At 37.3% G+C, this 19,613-nt stretch overlaps 1 protein-coding gene across 1 annotated transcript in view; it reads left to right on the top strand.

Annotated features, from left to right (window-relative positions):
• The first annotated feature begins 896 nt into the window (after positions 1–896).
• Positions 897–19,613, top strand: part of LOC124777192 (translation machinery-associated protein 16 homolog) — a 44,094-nt gene continuing 25,377 nt past the window's right edge. Inside the window, exons 1-3 of the mRNA XM_047252506.1 lie at positions 897–1,016; positions 4,725–4,816; positions 19,343–19,483. Of these exons, the coding sequence (XP_047108462.1) occupies positions 957–1,016; positions 4,725–4,816; positions 19,343–19,483 (293 nt within the window). The 5' untranslated portion in view covers positions 897–956. The remainder of the gene's footprint in view (positions 1,017–4,724; positions 4,817–19,342; positions 19,484–19,613) is intronic.

A 19,613-nucleotide genomic window follows, 5' to 3' on the forward strand; every position in this document is an offset into this window, starting at 1 on the left:
GAGGTTTCGAAATACTGAGCGTTTTCAGACAAAACTTCTGCTGCAGAGTTAGTAAACTAAATTTGTTGCTTTTGTGTTCCAAAATGCAAAATTTGTTTGAAATATTCGAAATATCTCGTGAGACTACTTCGTTTTGCATTTTGCAAATGCAGATTATCGATATCCTTTTTCTACGATTGACCCGAAGCTTTTTTTATGTCCATAGATATTTACCAGATGAAATGAAGATGTGGAAATTAATTTCGCTCGAAAATGTACTAGGGACGCGTGAGTTTAAGACGTACGGCAAATGCCACAGACTAGCTTCATTTTTACATACGATTGCTACACGCAGTAGAGAATAAGTCACTTACTGGATTGTAGTTAGCAAATATAAACATATAGCAAATAAAATCGCTTACCTTTACCGCGGAAAAGCTGTTTCTTCCAATGCGAAACAACGTCTTGAGCGGTATCCGATTTGACTTTGCCTCGTTCGCTCTGATGTTAGAATCGATTGTTGTGAGAAAGATGAAACCAGATATAAATCAGGACTCCCTGAATAATTATATATATGAGCAAAAATATCGAAACGTAAGCAATTGCAAGTATTGCGTAAATTCGCATGGTAAACTCAGTTTGTAATAGGGCAAGTTTCCAGCCTTCATAGTCTCATAATCTCATGTAAAAAGTCATATGCAAATACTTATGCGGCAATATTTAGTAATAACTATCGTAATATAATTTCATAGATACATTTCGTTTGAAAATTTTTTATTGTAGCAAATCTAAATAATTGTATTTAAGGAAGTGCAATATTGCTTTACAGTTTTTGAAATGGAATAGCAGTGATGCTTGATGGAACCTAGGTCTCTATTTATTTTAAAATCAGAAACTTTGCCAGGAATATGGGAGTAAACACCCATAAATTATAATTCCAAAGTCTACGTCCGAAATGGAATATAGTCTCTGACTTAATGAAATGTGAGTCACGTGTGTTTGTGTCGTACGTGCGTGATTTAAGTACTGCGAAAATGGTATGTTGCTGAAAGCGTGTAAACAATTCATTTTCAAACACACTCTGTTAATTAGTTATCTGAAATATTTGCTTAGTAATGAAGAATTTAAGCTGAAGGTTTCTGGTAGCGCTAGCTGAATTGAAATGATTGTGATTATTGATGTCAAATTAGAAGAGAGAGACGTAAACGTTTCCATGGAATATTCATGGTTGTTCATGGTCTTTATTGCTATTTTCACTTATTTCTTGCACGTAATGGGAAGTGATTGGTCGAAGCATTTATTTCGTATCATGTTCAAGGTATTGATGTATAACCCATTTTCGTAGTAATTTCTCCAGAGTGGTGGTAGTTAATGTCAGTATTATACGGAGCAGTGTAGCGATTTAACTATTTCCGGGGTTTGTGTGACATAGTCCGCGGTTTGTGCGACATAGAAGTTCCGCAGAAATAGTGATAGTCTTGCCTTCGTAAGTTTTACCATAAATGGTTTTTGGTTTTGAAACTGCCAGTTTGCGCTGTCCAAACATTTGTTTTGAATCGTAATGTTGTGTGCACTTTCCACAATCTTAAAGACCTTTTTCCTATTAAACACTCTGAAGCACGTTACCCATTATAGAACTTTCGAAAAATGTTCTTTGTTTCCTATTAAGTGGCATTTCATTCACACACCGTAACTGTACCATACCCTCATGTGCTCTTCAGTTTCTATCAGACCAGGTTCTAATTGATTACTTTCCTGTACACTGTAGTACTAGTGGAATAAGGTTGTTATATATCATGACACACATCATCCGACCTTTCCTCCACCAACTTTTAGTTACTGAGTGTTGCTCCTCACACCTACATGCTCAACATTAATTTATTAGGGACTTATTATGAGGCCGTTTCTATTTGGTTGCCCATTCCTGGAGTTCTAGGGAATTCCCCCCGCACTTAAGTTTGCGTAGCCATCCTGGTTAAAGTTGAAGTAGAAGAGTCACATTTTGGAAAGAAAAAGTATGAAGGGAGCATGAGGTTGTTGGGTTTTGGTTTTTTGGAGTAATAATTTCTTAGTGGGATTGTGCTGATATTGTATTTAGGGTCATTCCAAATTGTATGAATGCAGTGTTAGCCTCTTAAATTGAGGAATTTGTAGGAGAAAGTTCAATGGTAATGTTAAAAGGGTTTGTTTCCTAGGAGTTGGGGACAGGTGTTATCATTAGGTTGTAAATCACTACATTGAGTTTAAAGACTACAAGATGGGGGCAGTTGCAAATACTATTGAGGGGTATTGGGGGGGGGGGGGGGGCTGTAAAATCTCTTGTCGAGTGGGAAAGAGAAAGATTTCAGCAGGCCATTTGGATGAATACTGTTGGAGGAAGTGCATTTCTAAAGGTTATTGTGTATTTCTAGTATTTATGAAAATGGTCAGCAAAATATGCAAGGCTCGTGTTGTTAGGTGTGGGTGGGTTTCGTATTTTTTCATGATCTGTGGGTTTGGTACTTTCCTGGTTTCTCTGAAGGGGGGGGGGGGGGAAGGTTTTCTGTTGTGTTAATATTTTTTTTTGGGTTCAATGGTGGGGGCGAGGGTCGCTTGTTGTACCTTGTGCCTGCAGCTTTATATGATTGACTTGTGATATCATTTGGCTTTTTTATTTTAAAATTTAGCATACGGTTAGGGGCTGATGGTGGGGATGAATTGATTTAGGTGGTGCTTCTTTCGTGGCTGGCAGTAGTGTTTCTTATTAATTTTTACAAGTTATTCTAGTTTTTGCATATTTTGTTATACTTTGATCTCATAATTATTTCTTGTTATGTCCATTTTTTGTGTTCTTGTCAGCCTTGATCTTTCACTCCTTTGGAAGTTCATATGTGGTAAGTTTCTTTTCATGTTTTTAATTTCGATGTTTTTGCTGTACTTCTGTCAATTTTACTTTCTTTGCTGAGGTACAAATTCTATCGTTAGTCATTTTTGAGCTATTGCAGCTGGCGGTGAATTATTTTTAGCATAGTTATCGGTTCCAAGGTTCTGTTATTCTTATGTTTTATTTATTTAAGTGTGTTTTTAGAGCTTTTCATTTTTGGAAATGTTTTCTTTACTACTTTGGACAATAAGTTCTTTGAAATGGATTAGTAAATTTGTCCTACATAGGAGAATTCTTTTGTCCATGTTTCTTTCCATTGCTTCTTTCCTCTATGTACTGCCATGTCCAACAATTTATTTATTGCAGTAGTACAGAAAGTAACAGTGAAATAGAAATCCTACAATGTAATAGGCCTACTGCACATAATTACTGCAAAGACGTTGAAAAATAATGGTTTGTGGAATCAGTGACTGTAATTGACATATTGATATGTTATTTACCAGGGAGAGTGTGGAACTGATAACTGGAATTTAGGTATATAGGTCAGTTGTAGTTACAGATTCCAAACAGTCCATGGTTCATTATGTAAATCGTTTTTCCATATATAGGTCAATTCCAGTTACCAACTCCCACCATTCTACGGTTGAATAGTTGAAGTCTGTAACTAGGACTGATGACTTGTATAGGTCAATTCTAGTTACTGATTCCAGTTATTCGATGGTTCATTGATTAGATTGTTTCTTCAGGGTGTGTGCTAAATCTAATGCAATTTCTGCACTTGTAATTGCCATCTGAACTTCTGTGAAAAAGGTAATAATATTGGAATCGGTAACTAGAATTGACCTCATATGTATATAGGTCAGTTCTATTTATCGATTCCAGTATTTGTTACGTTCTATGGATTTTCCTTACTTGTGTAACTGCTTCTTTTAGGATTTAGGGTGCTGGTTTCTCCATATTTCATGTTAGTAATTCTTATTTATCATTCGCTTTATTTTCCCATTTTTCTGTTGCAATTTTGTTTCTCTCTGTCCAAAGCCCCAACTTTCCTGTGTTTCTTCCATTTGAATGAATGCTTAATACGAAAATTAGTGCAATTTTATGATAGTATGATTTCACCATTCATTGTTCTGTAATGCATTTAATGGCTGTCTGCAGCCCTCTACTCACATCGGTTATGGTAATAATTCTAATCTGACATAATTTTTTTAATCTTGTTCTTATTTATTTTCTTTGTCTTGATCTCGTTTGGATGTAATTGTGTGTAAATAATAATCACATTAAATGTGAGTAATTTTATCACATGCTTCATTTGTTTATGAGTATGATCTGTTCCTGTCATAGATTGCCTCCATGCAGCGTCTTTGTCTTAGGTATGATGTCATTTGTCAAAGCCGACAAGTGGAATCGGACACTAGAATTTATCCTCCCCCCCCAACCCCCCCCCCCCCCCCACCCCCCCCCCCTCTCTCTCTCTCTCTCTCTCTCTCTCTCTCTCTCTCTGAGACTCAGTCCCTTTATGTATGAAGCGAGGTTAAGACTCTAGATCTGCAATGAAAATGTCGTTAAAATCTCCATCCAGTCATCCAAATTTAGATTATAAGTGGTTTACCTAGATCATAAGGCAAATGCAAGAATGGATGTTTGAAAAGGAGACGGCCAATTTCCTTCATAAATCCAAGCTTCTGCTTTGTTGTAAATGGGATGCTAGTTAACCACTGTTATTCTGTATTCTCTATTCCTACTGCTGTAACTAGATGCTGACTCATTTAACTAATTTACTTCACCTTCACACCATTTTTTTTATGTCTTTCATTCTGTGAATGCGTCAGTCTGAAACTGCAGCAATGTCAAAAATACAAAGTGAGTTGATTTCTTTCAGCCTAAATCAATTCAGAATGATCTAAAGAAGCTCACAAAAGTTATCCATCCAAGAAGCCGAAAAGCCCAGCAGCTTACAAAGAAGATAAGCAGGTAACCACTTTTTTATTGACAGTGTCAACACACATTATTTTTGTTGTTATTGTGTTGCACAAATTATTGGACCTGCCACTTATTTAAAATCAGAATAGTTTCTTAGCGTGTCTCTTCACAGTGTGACCAAATTTATAAGTGTGAAATTAATGAACTTTCAGTTGTGAGATTCTCATACGTCTCTAGTGCAGTCTGTTCTTTCAAACACACACACACACACACACACACACACACACACACACACACACACACACACACACACTTAGATTTTTTTTCGATAAAGCAGTAGCGTAGCCATGGAGAATCCTTATGGAATTGTTTCAGCTCCATCTGTTTCTGTAATTACCAGAGCTGTGTTCACAAGGGCCACTTTCTTTGTAACTGGAAGCACTCGAAGGAATCCTGAAGTTATGTAGGCCACTGTTGCTGACTTCTGCCAGCTTACAGTTGCAAAGCAAAAAAAGGCTGCATGTGGTACTGAAGCTATGTGACTAAAAATTGTAGTCACGCATAGAACTGTGGCAAAACAGCAGCACTTCATAGACATCCATACAAAACGACATTACATGATTGTTTGCGATAGGTGCGCAAAGCAGCAGCCCTAAGAAGCCCATTTTAAATGTCAGGGCTCATGTTCTATCTCATGGACTATAGTGCCCTCAGAATGCTGTTGTGATGCAAATTTTTTCACCGAATGTAAATGGAAACCAGAAAGTGTTGCCACTATCACAGTCTCTCTTCGTACTTACTGAAAACATTTCTCATGACAAATTGTCCCTGCATTTTGACGACAACCAGGTAGATACTAAAAGGCACTAGATAAAGGTCTTTTATCAGTGTTTGTGTATACGTCTGTCAGAAAATTAGTAAATTCTGAACTTTCCTACAAATGCATGGACTATGTTTATGCTATCAACCTTTGAGTTAGTTTGTTAGTTTCGTGTTCCATGTATTATTTTGCATGATAAATCACAATGATGTGAAATGAGTCATTTTGCATTCACATCACAAAATTAATTTGTAAATATGGTTGAATGCTGAACATTTCTAAGATGTTTGTTTTTTATAGCTTTCAGAAGTTCCAAATACACTAAACTTTGATGTATTTATTTGTTTAAGGACGCTGTCAGAGTGATACAGCATTTTTCATCAAAATACAGAGGAAGTCAATAACTCAAAATACACATGCACATAGAATAAATAAGTATTTTTTATGTGAGTGTAGGAGAGGTAGTCGACCTTGGCCTTGCTAAAGAAACAGTTCCAGCATTTGCATGAAATAAAGAAAACCAAAATCACGATGGTTAGACAGAGCAATTGCCATCCTCCTGAATGGGTTCAGTGTTCCAACAACTACACTGCCTCATTTGCTTGGTTCCTATTGTACAGTGTTCTTTAATTTGCACCAGATAACTTATACTATAAAACAGTCTTGTGCTACACACACTAGTGACACCCACTGATGATTCCGGGATCACAAACATGCTGTTATGCTCCTAACAGTCCCTCCAGTCTGTTCGGAAAACTCACTTCAGGCAGTAAAGGAGCAGCTATGCCCTCAGTCTGTCCTGCTCTCAGTCTGCCTGAAAAACTGAGTCAGCATCACCTCATGGTGTGTGATATGTTTAATTCAGGAGAATAATAAATTTTTGTCATCAACTATACATGGGCTAACCAAAGCTTATGATACCACCCATCAAGTTTGATCTACGATGTCGTCGAGGTGGCTGACATTGCTATTTCATGCATACACAGTATAGTGACAGTGTCACACATGACACACACAAACAGCCACAAATAATATGAAACATATTTAATTATATAGATGACAAGAAAATAATGGGATAGTTGCAGGAATATGGGGGGGCAGGGGGGGGGGGTCTTAGGTGCGGACAAACTATATATGGCAATCGTAACAATGAAGACATACTGAAACAGATACACAACAACCAAGCAAATGAAATGCTCAACTATCAACTAAACCACAATAAAAAAGCTTGGAGGGGGAGAAGATAACATTGGAAGTTTCATTTGACCTATATAGCGTTAATACAGACAGCAAACCCAAACATAGCATCAAAAACCAACACTGAAAATTTCACTTCACCCACTATATCTGCATCTACTTGGATACTCTGCAAATCACATTTAAGTGCCTGACGGAGGGTTCATCGAACCACCTTCACAATTCTCTATTGTTCCACTCTTGTACAGTGCACAGTAACAACGAACAACTATATCTTGCCTTATGAGCTCTGATTTCCCTTATTTTATTATGGTGGTTGTTTCTCCCTTTGTAGGTCAGCGTCAAAAAGTATTTTCACATTCGAAGGAGAAAGTTGGTGATGGGAATTTCGTGAGAAGATTCCTCCGCAACGAAAAACGCCTTTGTTTTAATGGTGTCTATCCCAAACCCTGTATGTTTCAGTGACACTCCTTCCCTTAATTTGCAATAATACAAAACATGCTGCGCTTGTTTGAACTTTTTCGATGTACTCTGTCAGTCCTATCTGGTAAGGATCCCACACCGTGCAGCAGTATTCTAAAAGGTGACGGACGAGCGTAGTGTAGGTAGTCTCCTTAGTAGATCTGTTACATTTTCTAGGTGTCCTGCCAATAAAACACAGTCTTTGCTTACCCTTCCCTACAACGTTTTCTGTGTGTTTCTTACAATTTAAGTTGTTTGTAATTGTAATTCCAAGGTATTTAGTTGAAAATACGGCCTTTTAGATTTGACTGGTCTTTCTTGTAACCAGAGTTTAAGGGATTCCTTTTAGCACTTTGGTGGATGACCACACACGTTTTGTTATTTAGGGTAAATTTCCAATTTTTGCATCATACAGATATGTTTTATAAATAATTTTGAAATTTATTTTGATCTTCTGATGACTTTTCTAGTCAGTAAACGACAGCATCATATGCAAACAACTTAAGACGGCTGCTCAGATTGTCTCTCAAATCATTTATATAGATAAGAAACAGCAAAGGGGAATGTTACAAATCACTTCTGTTTCACTCGATGTCTTTCCATCAATTACTATGAACTGTGACCTCTCTGACAGGAAATCAGGAATCCAGGGTCACATAAGTGAGACGATATTCCAAAAGCACGCAATTTCACTACAAGCTGCTTGTGCAGTACAGTGGCAAAAGCCTTCCAGAAATACAAAAATATAGAATCAATTTGAAATCCCGTGTCAGTAGCACTCAATACTTTGTGCGAGTAAAGAGCTAATTGTTTTGCAAGAACTGTATATAGCCAACACAAATTTCACAAAACTACACATAGCTCGGCACCTTGGCATTGGACATTTTACTGGATTTATATATCTAAAATGAAATTCACAGTACCACAAAACCAAAACTTGCTGATACAGCTAATATTGAAAACTTATCTTTGCCAGTGTTGGTGAAACAGACGCCACATATGCACCAGTCAGACTCGTATATAATTACCTACAATGAACGTAACAACCCAAAGACTCATAAAAAATTACATTAACACCAATTTCAAATTTCAGTACAAAAGAAAAATGCAGTTATGCACATAAACACATGTATTGCATGTTTCACATACCAACCAGTCAGGTGACACACAAATCTTAGCTGGTGGCACAAACACATGGTTCTCTCTCTCTCTCTCTCTCTCTCTCTCTCTCTCTCTCTCTGCTGAATAACAAAAAACATAAATACCACCCATTTCTCACCCCCCCCCCCCCTGCAAATCCACTGCGCACCTCAAACTGATACCCATTGTAAACGAAAATACAACTAACAAAAAAATTACGTAATTCGTTCCTTCAGAATAAATTTAAAAAACACAGGAAAGTAAAAATAAGCCAAAATCTCTCTTACCCCCACACATTTGTAATCAACAAAACTCCCCCCACCCCACCTCCAACCAATTCAGCTAACAACCTTTGGTTTATACTTCTTCAAATAACCCTCAACAAACTTTTAAATGGAGAAAAATATGTGGAACACTCTTGCTCAGCAGTACTCATCTACACGAGACTGCAAGGTGGAGGAGTGTCTCTTCCCCATCTTTACTGTGGATTTTACTGATAGTTAGCACAAGCTCAGGTCCACAATCCTTTCTTACAACACTATGGTTCACGGCTAAAGGCTGATTGTCCCTCTATCCACAGTATTAAAAAAACACATCATAAGAAACAGTCTTGTTGATAACATCACCCCATCATATTCATGATTGCACAATGCCCTACCCTTGTGATACTTTACCTTTGCAAATGCAGACTTGTCAATTTCAACTACAGCACTAACCCTTTCTCCCCTACACTTAATTAATTCAATGCACACCTTTCTTCAGAAAGGAAACCCGTCTAGTCCGGTCACTAATGCCTGTTCCCTTGAGTACAAAATTCTGTCAATGAGTGACAGCAAAAATAATGGAATGAATACATTTTCAAGATCACCAACCTAGATTTCTCAAACCAAGAACCCCTTTGAATAGCAAGCCAAAACTTGTCCTACTGACAATGCCACATCTGTTGGTCCTTGATCTAAGACACAGCAACTTTGGTCATTCTTATACTGCATCTACAAACATAACACTTCACATACTCAGCAGTGAAACCGAACAACTGTAGCAATTTAATTTTGGCTAACAAGTCATCTCTCATGTTGGACACAGCAACCTGCTTGTGAACTTCATTGTCAAATCTATGATTAACAGAAAATGAAACATAAAATAAACAACACATTGCACTAATAATTCCAAATCCAGCAATGAGTCTGTAGCTGATAACTGCAGTTCACTAACAAACTGCCATCAACATTTTAGTATTGTTCTCACAAATAGCATTAAAGAAGTCCAGTGAATCACTTACAGTTAATTTAGAACCATGAACATCCCACACTTGAGAGCGCCACAGTATACTCCAACCCATTCTCTGTAAACACAATCCATTTTAAATACATTGTTTGACTGTGATGTCACACACAACACATTACATTTATGGCATGGATCAAAGCTGTCTGGTGGCACCAGTCTTCGGTTGACCCCTGTAGATCTTGGCACACAAGTTCCTTGTAAAAGTATTACATTGTGATCATGTGTTGCAATGTGACAGGGTGTTGTAGTTGTCCACTTTCATTATTAACCACTATCCTGAGCCTTCTAAGTAACCTTCAAATTGTGCCGTATGCATTGCTTATGAACAACATTTTATCTGCCTTTCCAAAGTGATGTATTGTAGTACTCTTTATCATCTCCTCAAACAGTTTATTGTACCATATTATTCCATGATATATGTGTAGATATTTTTTTTTTTTTTCCTGCATGAATGTAAGGCCAAACTTGCTCTCGTTCCATGATAACGTATAGGACTACAATATTGTTGAAAAACTTAGTAGTATTTTCCCTTGTTTCCTCGAGAGGTTGGTACATACTGTTCACTTGGTGCAGTAAGGATACACAGTTTTTTAAAAAGTGCTTTATCATGGGCCAACTACCACATATAATTATTATCCTTATGGCCCTTTCCTACAGATAAAAAATTGTTGATATGGTTTGTATCTTTAATATCCAGATAGCTGAGAACTGAGTCACGTGGTAGTGGTGGTATGTTGTTACAGGACATAGGCCATTACAGATAGATGATAGAACTCAGTGTGCATACCTGGCGGGGTCATTCCAGATGTGGAATGGGTCCTTCCGGATGCCATGAAGAGCACAGGGTGTAGCCAACTGCAGGTGATGGCTCATGTTGGTACCGATGATGTGTCACTTGGGATTGGAAGAGATTCTGTGGTTTGAAGTGGCTAACAGAAGTGGTAAAGCCTGCCAGTCTTGCTTGAGAGATGAAAGCAGAGCTAACCATTTGCAGCATAGTTGACAGGACCGATTGCAGATCTCTGGTACAGAGCTGACTGGAGGGTCTGAATCAGAGGCTCGGGTGGTTGTCCGACAGTATAGGCTGCAGATTCCTTGTCTTGCACCACGGGATGGTTGGGTTTCAGGTTCTGCTGAATAGGTCAAGAGTGCACTACTTGCAGGAGGTGGCTACATGGGTAGCAGGGGTTGTGGGGCATGGACTTTGTGGTATTTAAGTTAGAAGATCTTGGGAAAATACAAAAAGGGCTTCAATCTCAAAGGATGCAGGCCGAATAAATGAAGAACGTAGATACATGAACCATCAGTATAACAGTTGTAAATTGTTGTAGCTGTTTTGGGAAGCTACCAGAGCTCCAAGCACTAATAGATGTTCAAACTATTATAGGAACTGAAAGCTGGCTAAAGCCAGAGATAGTTCAGCCGAAACGTTTGCAAAGAACCTAACTGTTCTGAGAGGCTAGGCTAAACACAGTTGGGAGTGGCATGTTTGTTGCTGTTAGTAATTTATCTTTTAGCAAAATTGAAGCAGATAATTCCTGTGAGTTACTATGGGCAGAGGTCATTATTGGCGACTGGAATAAAATAATAATTGGATCCTCTTGCCAACCTACCAATTCAGATGATAAAATTGCTGAAAGGTTAAAAGGAAACTTGAGTTTAATTTCAAACAAGTACCCATCTCGTACAGTTATAGTTGGTGGTGACTTTAATTTATCCTCAATATGTTGTCGAAAATACGTGTTTAAATCTGGAGGTATGCATAAAAAAATGGATACAGGGGTTAGTGAAAACAGGATTGTTGTAGCAAGACTGAATATTGTAATCCCCAAATCCTCCAAAAATAAATGAAAAATATACATATAAAAAAAAAAAAGCAGATAAAAATTCACTTGACACCTTCCTGAGAGACAATCTCCACTCCTCCCAAATGAACAGTGTAAGTGTAGATCAGGTGTGGCTTGAATTCAAAGAAACAGTATCAGCAGCAATTGAGAGTTACACCAAATAAATTAACAAACGACGGAACTGATTCTCCTTGGTACACAAAATGGATCAGAATGTTGTTGCAGAAACGACGAGACAAACATGCCAAATTTAAATGGACGCAAAATCTCCAAGATTGGCGAACTTTTACAGAAGTTCGAAATTTAGTGCGGACTTCAATGTGAGATGTTTATAATAGTTTACACAACGAAACTTTGTCTCGAAACCTGACAGAAAATCCAGAGAGTCGTATGTGAAATGTGCTAGCAGCAAGACACAAGCAATAGGTCATATCATTAACGTCAATATGCAGCAGGATTTTGGAACATATATTGTGTTCTAACATTATGAATTACTTCGTGTATTGACACACAGTCAACATGGGTTTAGAAAACATTGTCCTTGTGAAACACAACTAGCTCTTTACTCACATGAAGTATTGAGTGCTATTGATAAGGAATTTGAAATTATTTTGTATTTCTAGATTTCCAGAAGGCTTTTGACACTGTACCACACAAGCAGCTTGTAGTGAAATTACGTGCTTATGGAATATCGCTGTCATGCGACTGTATTCATGTATTCATGTCGGTTAAAGCACAGTTTGCAGTAATTGATGGAAAGTCTTAGAGTAAAACTGATGTGATTCTGGCATTCCCCCAGGTAGCGTAATAGGCCCTTTGCTGTTCCTTATCTATATGATTTAAGAGCCAGTCTGAGTAGCCGTCTTTCGTTGTTTGCAGACGATGCTGTCATTTATTGTCTAGTAAAGTCATCAGAAGATCAAAACAAGTTGCAAAATGATTTAGAAGACATATCTGTATCGTGCAAAAATTGGCAATTGACCCTAAATAATGAAAAGGGAGGCCATCCTTATGAGTGCTAAAAGGAATCTGTTAAACTTTGGTTGCGTGATAAATCAGTCAGATCTAAAGGCCATAAGTTCAACTTAATACCTTGGAATTACAATTACGAACAACTTAAATTGCAAGGAACACACAGAAAATGTTGTGGGCAAGGCTCACTGAAGACTGTGTTTTATTGGAAGGGCACTTACAAAATGTGACAGATCTACTAAAGAAACTGTCTACACTATGCTTGTCTGTCCTCTTCCACAATACTGCTGTGTGGTGTGGGATCCTCCCTAAATAGGACTAACGGAGTATATCAAAATAGTTCAAAGAAGGGAAGCACATTTTGTATTATTGTGAAATCGGGAGGGGTCACTGAAATGATACAGGGTTTGGGGTGGACATAATTAAAACTAAGATGTTTTCACTGTGGCAGAATCTTCTCACAAAATTTCAATCACCAGTTTTCTCCTCCGAATGCAAAAATATTTTGTTGGCACCGACCTACACAGGGAGAGATGATCATAATAATAAAATAAGCGAAATTGGAGCTTGCACAGAAAGCTGTAGGTGTTCATTTTTCCGCATGCTGTTAGAGACTGGAGCCAATGGCCTTGCTGCAGTGGTAAAACTGTCAGATCACCGAAGTTATGCACTGTCGGGCTGGGCTATCACTTGGATGGGTGACCATTCGGTCTGCTGAGCACTGTTGGCAAGTGGGGTGCACTCAGCCCTTGCGATGCAGACTCAGGAGCTACTTGATCGAGAAGTAGTGGCTCCAGTCTCGGAAACTGACATACGACTGGGAGTGTGGTATGCTGACAACATGCCCCACCATATCTGCATCCAGTGAGACCTATGGGATGAGGATGACACGGCAGCCAGTTAGTACCGTTAAAGGGCCTTCATGGCCTGTTCGGGAGGAGTTTTTTTGATTTGAGATTGGAATAATAGAAAATTGAATCCTGTGCCAGACACTTAAATGTGATTTGCAGAACATCCACGTAGAGGTAGATGTGGAACTCGTAACATATACACTGATAAATGATTGTGTTTGCAGTGTCTTTTGCTCACTATGTATTTTTTGTTAAAATATGTGGAAAATAGGTCGTTATAATTTTTTTCCAGAAAGTTTGAAAAGAGATTGTGGCTTGATCTTCATTTATGTTATTTCTGTGTCAATATCAAACTTAGTCAGTATGGAATGTTGCAAAAACAATCAGCTGTATTACTTCAAGAACACTAGACTAAAGAAAGTGGCCATTGTGAAAACAACTGTAGTGCCTACCACAAGGTACAGATGAGTTGAAACTTGGCAAAAAGGCATTCAGATCCCTTAAATAGATTCCATACAAACTAAATCAAAACTGAAGTCGGACAATTTGGGAGCATCTTCCAGTTTGTGCCACCTGACATGGAAAAAGCCTTGCTACTTTTACAGGGTAATCTCAATAGTTAATTACTGGTACATATTCTAAGTAATTGAAACACATGGATGAAATGTTGAAGAATGATGCTATCTGCCCATTTTAACCAGTGATGCTTTCAAGCAGTATTGTGACTGTTGTGAAGTCTCACATATTTTAACTATCAAAGTGTTGGGATTCCAGCAGGAAATGAAGTGTATAGGTGAGTGTATTCTTGTTATTAATCACATCCAAACATACTACAGACTTAAAAATATCAGGCTGCAATGGGAAAGTAGGGTTTCATATGGTACTTAAATATTACTACAGAATGCATAATGTAGAGGTAAAATTTTCATGGCATATTCATTGCCTTTCCCAACTCAGACTCCACTACAGATCAGTCTTGTCACTACAACCTCAATTTAGTGATAATGGTGATGTTGGTCAAAGAACAGTTGTACCATGAACTTCATTATATTCTATAATGATTTGTAATCTACATGTTGTAAACCAACAAAGTTAGGGTACGAATTGGACACACTCACTTTTTCAGAGTGATAGTATTTTGTAATTGGACAACAGTTCTATAATTAAGGGACTTTTCGCTCTGATATGTAAATACTACCCAGTGCAGTAATTGGAGCCTGTAAGCTGGGGGTAGGTGAATTATGCGCACCTGCACAGTTTGATTTCAGTTGAATGCTGTATTGGTATCAATGAGTAGGGTCGAGGCCCCAGTTATGGCCACATTAAGGGCAATTCGAGATACACCACATTTTTAGTATAGGAAGAAAGTATACGAATTACTTAAAAAAATTGTATCTATTGCTTCAAAGTCTACACATTACAACCATGTAAAAACAAATATTCTAAGTTATTTAACAAAAGCAGAAAAAAATATTGAAAAATAAATGGCGCATTTCCCCAGTTTTGGCCATGTTAACCCCACCTATGGCCAGTTGTTTCCCCACTTATGGCTACTTCATATTATAATAAAACTATGGCTAAAATAATTGTCAATCCATGTGCCAGAAAGTAATTTCTGCTTTATACAAGTATATAAGACAACAGACAACAAACATACATCAAATAGGTAAAAGGTACAGAAACTGAATGAACAGAAAAAAAAAAAATTCGTTAGGCAAAGAATTGTCCCAGTAATTACTTAAATCAATTTCCACACAAGTTTATTTCTCACGAGTATCAATGGAACCAGGGAACTTTGTTTTTAATGAACGTCCTTCTTGCATCAAGACTGGATCTGGCAGTTTCCCTATAATATCTTCACCCGTTATAGTCGAAACATCATTTGCAATGTATTCGAAACAAGTTTTCTGAACATTAGAACTTTTTAGGCACTGAATTTCATATTCAGAGTCAGAAAGCACTTTCAAAATTACAGATACATACTTAAAAATTGCATGTCTTGTTCTTCTTTTTCCTGTTAAACTAAATTTTACCAAAATAAAGTCCCCTACTTTCAAATTCTCACTCGAAGATAGTTTCACATTTTCTGGTATTTCATCTTCATCTCCTTCTACATAGTCATCGAAACTGCTTCCATTGTCCGTCCATTCTCGTTCCTCGGAAGAACTTGTTGGCCTATCACTTAACTCTTGTCTGTTTCTTGTTTTCCCCTTTTTTACGTGTGAGAATGCCAAGTGCTGCTCTTTGGACTTTAATTCCTTCATAGCTTTTCTCTTCCTTTTTTCCTGCTCCGTCTCCTGCTTCTCTTTTTCCTTCAGTTCATGATATTCCACCCACTTGTCACTAGTCACAACAGTGGGTGTATGTTCTTTCTTTCTCTTTGTGCCTCGTTGTTTAGGTTCTGGCCAAGTGATGACACTTTCAAAAACTGTTGCTAATGATTTTGGTGGTGTCACTTGGATACACACTGAAGATGGACTGTGGTTGGATATTGGAGTAACTGAATTATGTGAAATACTGTTTGGGGTTGTTGATATGTCTGCAGGAATAAGACTGTTGGTGGGTGTTGAAGGAATATCTGAATTGCGTGTTGAAAATATGTCAATATTATCAACATTTTGATTAAGTCTGTCTGCGTTTTGTGAAACATTCTCTGTTTGATTATCTTCAGAGGGAGGCGCTATGCTATCTGTCAGAATGTCATCAGTGTTACCACTAGCACCATGCATTTCAACCTCATCAGCTATTTTTCTCCAGAACTTGAAAAGTAATAATGCTTCTTGATTTCCTTCCCACTCATGATTGCTTCTCTTGGTTGCTCTGAACTCATCTAGAAGGACAGGATCAATTTGCTTTTCTATGTATGAGAAATGTCTCTGAAGTTCCTCATTTGTCTGAACTGCGGTTGAGGCTGGTATACTACGAACAACTATCTTGCTGTAATCTACATTGTTCACATTAAATGGAAACAGACCAGTGGCCCTGAAACCAGCACGAATATTTGCCACCATTTTAGGTTCTGTAATAATTTGTGACAGAACAGAAGGTACATCAGATTTTGAAATTTCAGTGCCATTATTTTCAAAACGCCATTTCTGAACAATCTTCTTCCACATTTTTTTCATAGGTCCAAAGACAGCTACATCTAATGGTTGCAAGATGTGTGTAGAATTGGGATGGAGAGCAACTAGAATGATCTGATTTTCCCTACAATATCGGCTCAAATGAAGTGTCAAATGAGAGCAGTGCCCATCTAAAAATATTACTACAGGCCGGGGAATTTCAGCTTCTTTCAAGAACGGATCAAATACATTTGTTATATACTTAAAAAAACTTTCACCTGTCATCCACCCATTTTCTGTTTTTCCAATGCCCCAGTTTGGAGGAGCTGCTTTCACCAATGATGCTGGGAATCCTTGCATATTTGAACAGTGTTAAGGGAGGAGCAAATTTTCCAGCAGCATTCACTGCAAACAATGTAGTAACGTTATCTTTGTCAGAGTTACACGACTCTTCATAAACATGATGGCGACGAGGACCTATGATTAATTCCCCTTTAGGAGCCAGAAAAAAAAGTTTCATCCATATTAAAAATTCTATTTGGGTCATTTAACACATCCATATCATTTAAAGTGATGGATACTTCGTGAAACCAGTTTCTTATTTTCTCTTCTGTAACAGAACCTCTAGACCTATTGACATATTCTGCATGTTTTTGTGACAGAACCTTGTGCCTCTTAAGAAATCCATAATACCACTTTTTTCCAGGTCGATTGTTAGTAAATGTAGCCTTACAACTTTCCATATCTGCATTCTCAATAAGTTTGTGCACAGATGCACAGAGATTTTCTTTAGTAACTGGAAATCCCATGCTAGAACAGTCCAAAAACCAGTCCACCAATTTTTTTTCAATTTGTTCTCCTAAGACAGAATGTGGACCACAGTGCCCTGTAGATTCTTTTGGAGATACACCAGAAATTTTGTTTCTTAATGTTGTCCTTGGAACTTTGTACAACTTGCTTGCAGTAGCAACCTTCATTCCCTCATCAATAGCCTTTAGAGCATCTTTAACTTTGCTGGGAGAATATTGAAACTTCTTATTCTTTGGTTGACTCATTTTTCCTATAAATAATGCACAAAGATTTAGTTAAAGAATGTTGCATATTTGAATAGTGCCTATTGCATATTTTGTATCTTACAAGCATAGGTAAATTAGTATGATATGCCAAGACAATACTAACAATGAGGTATATATTGATATAAAAATACCAAAAATATTTTAATAAGCCTATTTAAATAAAATTAGCCTAGTGTAATGTAGGACAGAACACTAATATTGATGTTTTTGTATCAGTTTTTAGAAGTGGCCAAAACAGGATACATACATGTCTCCACTTATGGCCACATGCGTGGCCATAACACGGAACCAGGGCTAAATATGGATCTGTTAATGGCCACATACTTTTGATAACATGTTTTTAGGCTGAGCGATATAAAACTTAAAAGAAATGAAAATATAATGTCTTATCTTACCTCTGAACAGATTAAGTTTCTTCTGATGTTTTATTTAAACATGTAAAATACAAAAAAACAGATCATGTGTTGCTTAAAGAAAACTTCTGCAAAACCCAGCTTCTGCAACACTGATCATTTCACAAAATGGTGTCTCCAAACAAAAACAGACAAAAGAATTATTATGTAGACAAATGAAGAGAGCCTTTCACAAAGTTTATAATAATCTATAGTAGAACTGGCTGGTATTCCAGAGAAGCTTAAAAATTAACCTTTGACATCAAGGTGGCCATAAGTGGGGTAGTGGCCAAAACTAGAGCCTTCACCCTACTTGTTCAGCATCTAAATTATAAAGTTGTCCATTTTGATTTAGATTTTCCATGGGTCTGTCTGGTCATTTCTGGTGAATATCTTGACAGTTTATGATAATATGCCATGACTGTCACTTTCCTTCCCATTATTAGCAATTTGAAAGCAATACCTAGTGTAGTCATTGTTCTATGTATGTAGTTGATGATGGATAATTATGCGATGTTCTAGTGCTCTCAGAAAACAAAGAAATAATGTGTACTTTAGTATGTTACACTGTGTGTGAAGTGTGATACTGTCATTTGAGGAAGGGCTTGGTACTAGCCCTCTCTTGAATCGAAAATTGTTATAGGTTATTGTCTGTATGACCGAATTTTGTTTCAATAAAAAGAGGTTGCTTTGGTGTCATGTGAGAGGCTACAAATTTTTTTGTGTCAACTGAACCTGATGGTAGCACGTGTCATCTCCTCCTCCTGATGTGACACTGTTGTGGCATGTGACATTGTATATGTGCAAGTAGAAAACTGGTTATATTTTTTTAACTCTGTATTATTTTTTGTAATGTAGGTTTTTGTGACAGACTAATCTGTAGCATACTGAGAAGTGTGGGATAGTTTTAAAGGTGATAGTTTGGTTTAAGTTGGCGAAGCTAACAAATGTGAATTCAGAATCAGTCATACTGATTTGTAGTATTGCCTGAGGTCTTGGTTAAGTTGCAAAGTTTGGTTGAGAGTTTGCAGAGCAGTATCAATGACTTCTGTTAATCAGATTTTCTCTTTTTTTCTTTCTTTTTTTTTATTTGTTAACATAGTGGCTGTTTCAGTCTTTATAGCAAGACAGTACATTTTATTGTATCATAGTGCTATATGTGTTTTACTTCAGATTAAGCCATATGACTAATCAACTACTAATTTGTATAGTATGCATTTTATTTCTGTTGTGGAGGTGTCTACTAAAAGATAGAAGAATAGTAAAGACTGCAACTTATATTAACAGCTTCATTTGGAAGTATAGAGCATGGCAGGAGAAGGCACTCAGCTTTCAGCAGAGGATGAATGAATTATTTTTACTAATATGAAGTCTATAATACAGTGAAGCTTAAGATACAGGTTGTTTTTTGGTGTTCAGAATGAATAACTATCATCAGTTCTAAGAGGAAATAATTTTTCTTATGCTACAGGATCTCAGCACGTGAGAAGATTAAGTTAATACATCAAGTAAGGCAGAATTTGCTGGGGGAGAAGTTACAATGGTTCAAAGACAACCTCGATGCAAATGCTGCACTGTGTACAGCGGAAATGCTTATGGAACTTATTGAACGGTATTGTTTAATTTGTAGTTGAAATGAAATGTGTAGTATATGGTATGACACTCATATTTTTTGTCTTGGTGAATGGTTTCTGTACTGTACCAGCATCGTACACTCTATACTGTTCAGTTAACTGTAATTA

The sequence above is a fragment of the Schistocerca piceifrons genome, chromosome 2 (assembly GCF_021461385.2).
Source record: "Schistocerca piceifrons isolate TAMUIC-IGC-003096 chromosome 2, iqSchPice1.1, whole genome shotgun sequence".
NCBI lineage: Eukaryota > Metazoa > Arthropoda > Insecta > Orthoptera > Acrididae > Schistocerca > Schistocerca piceifrons.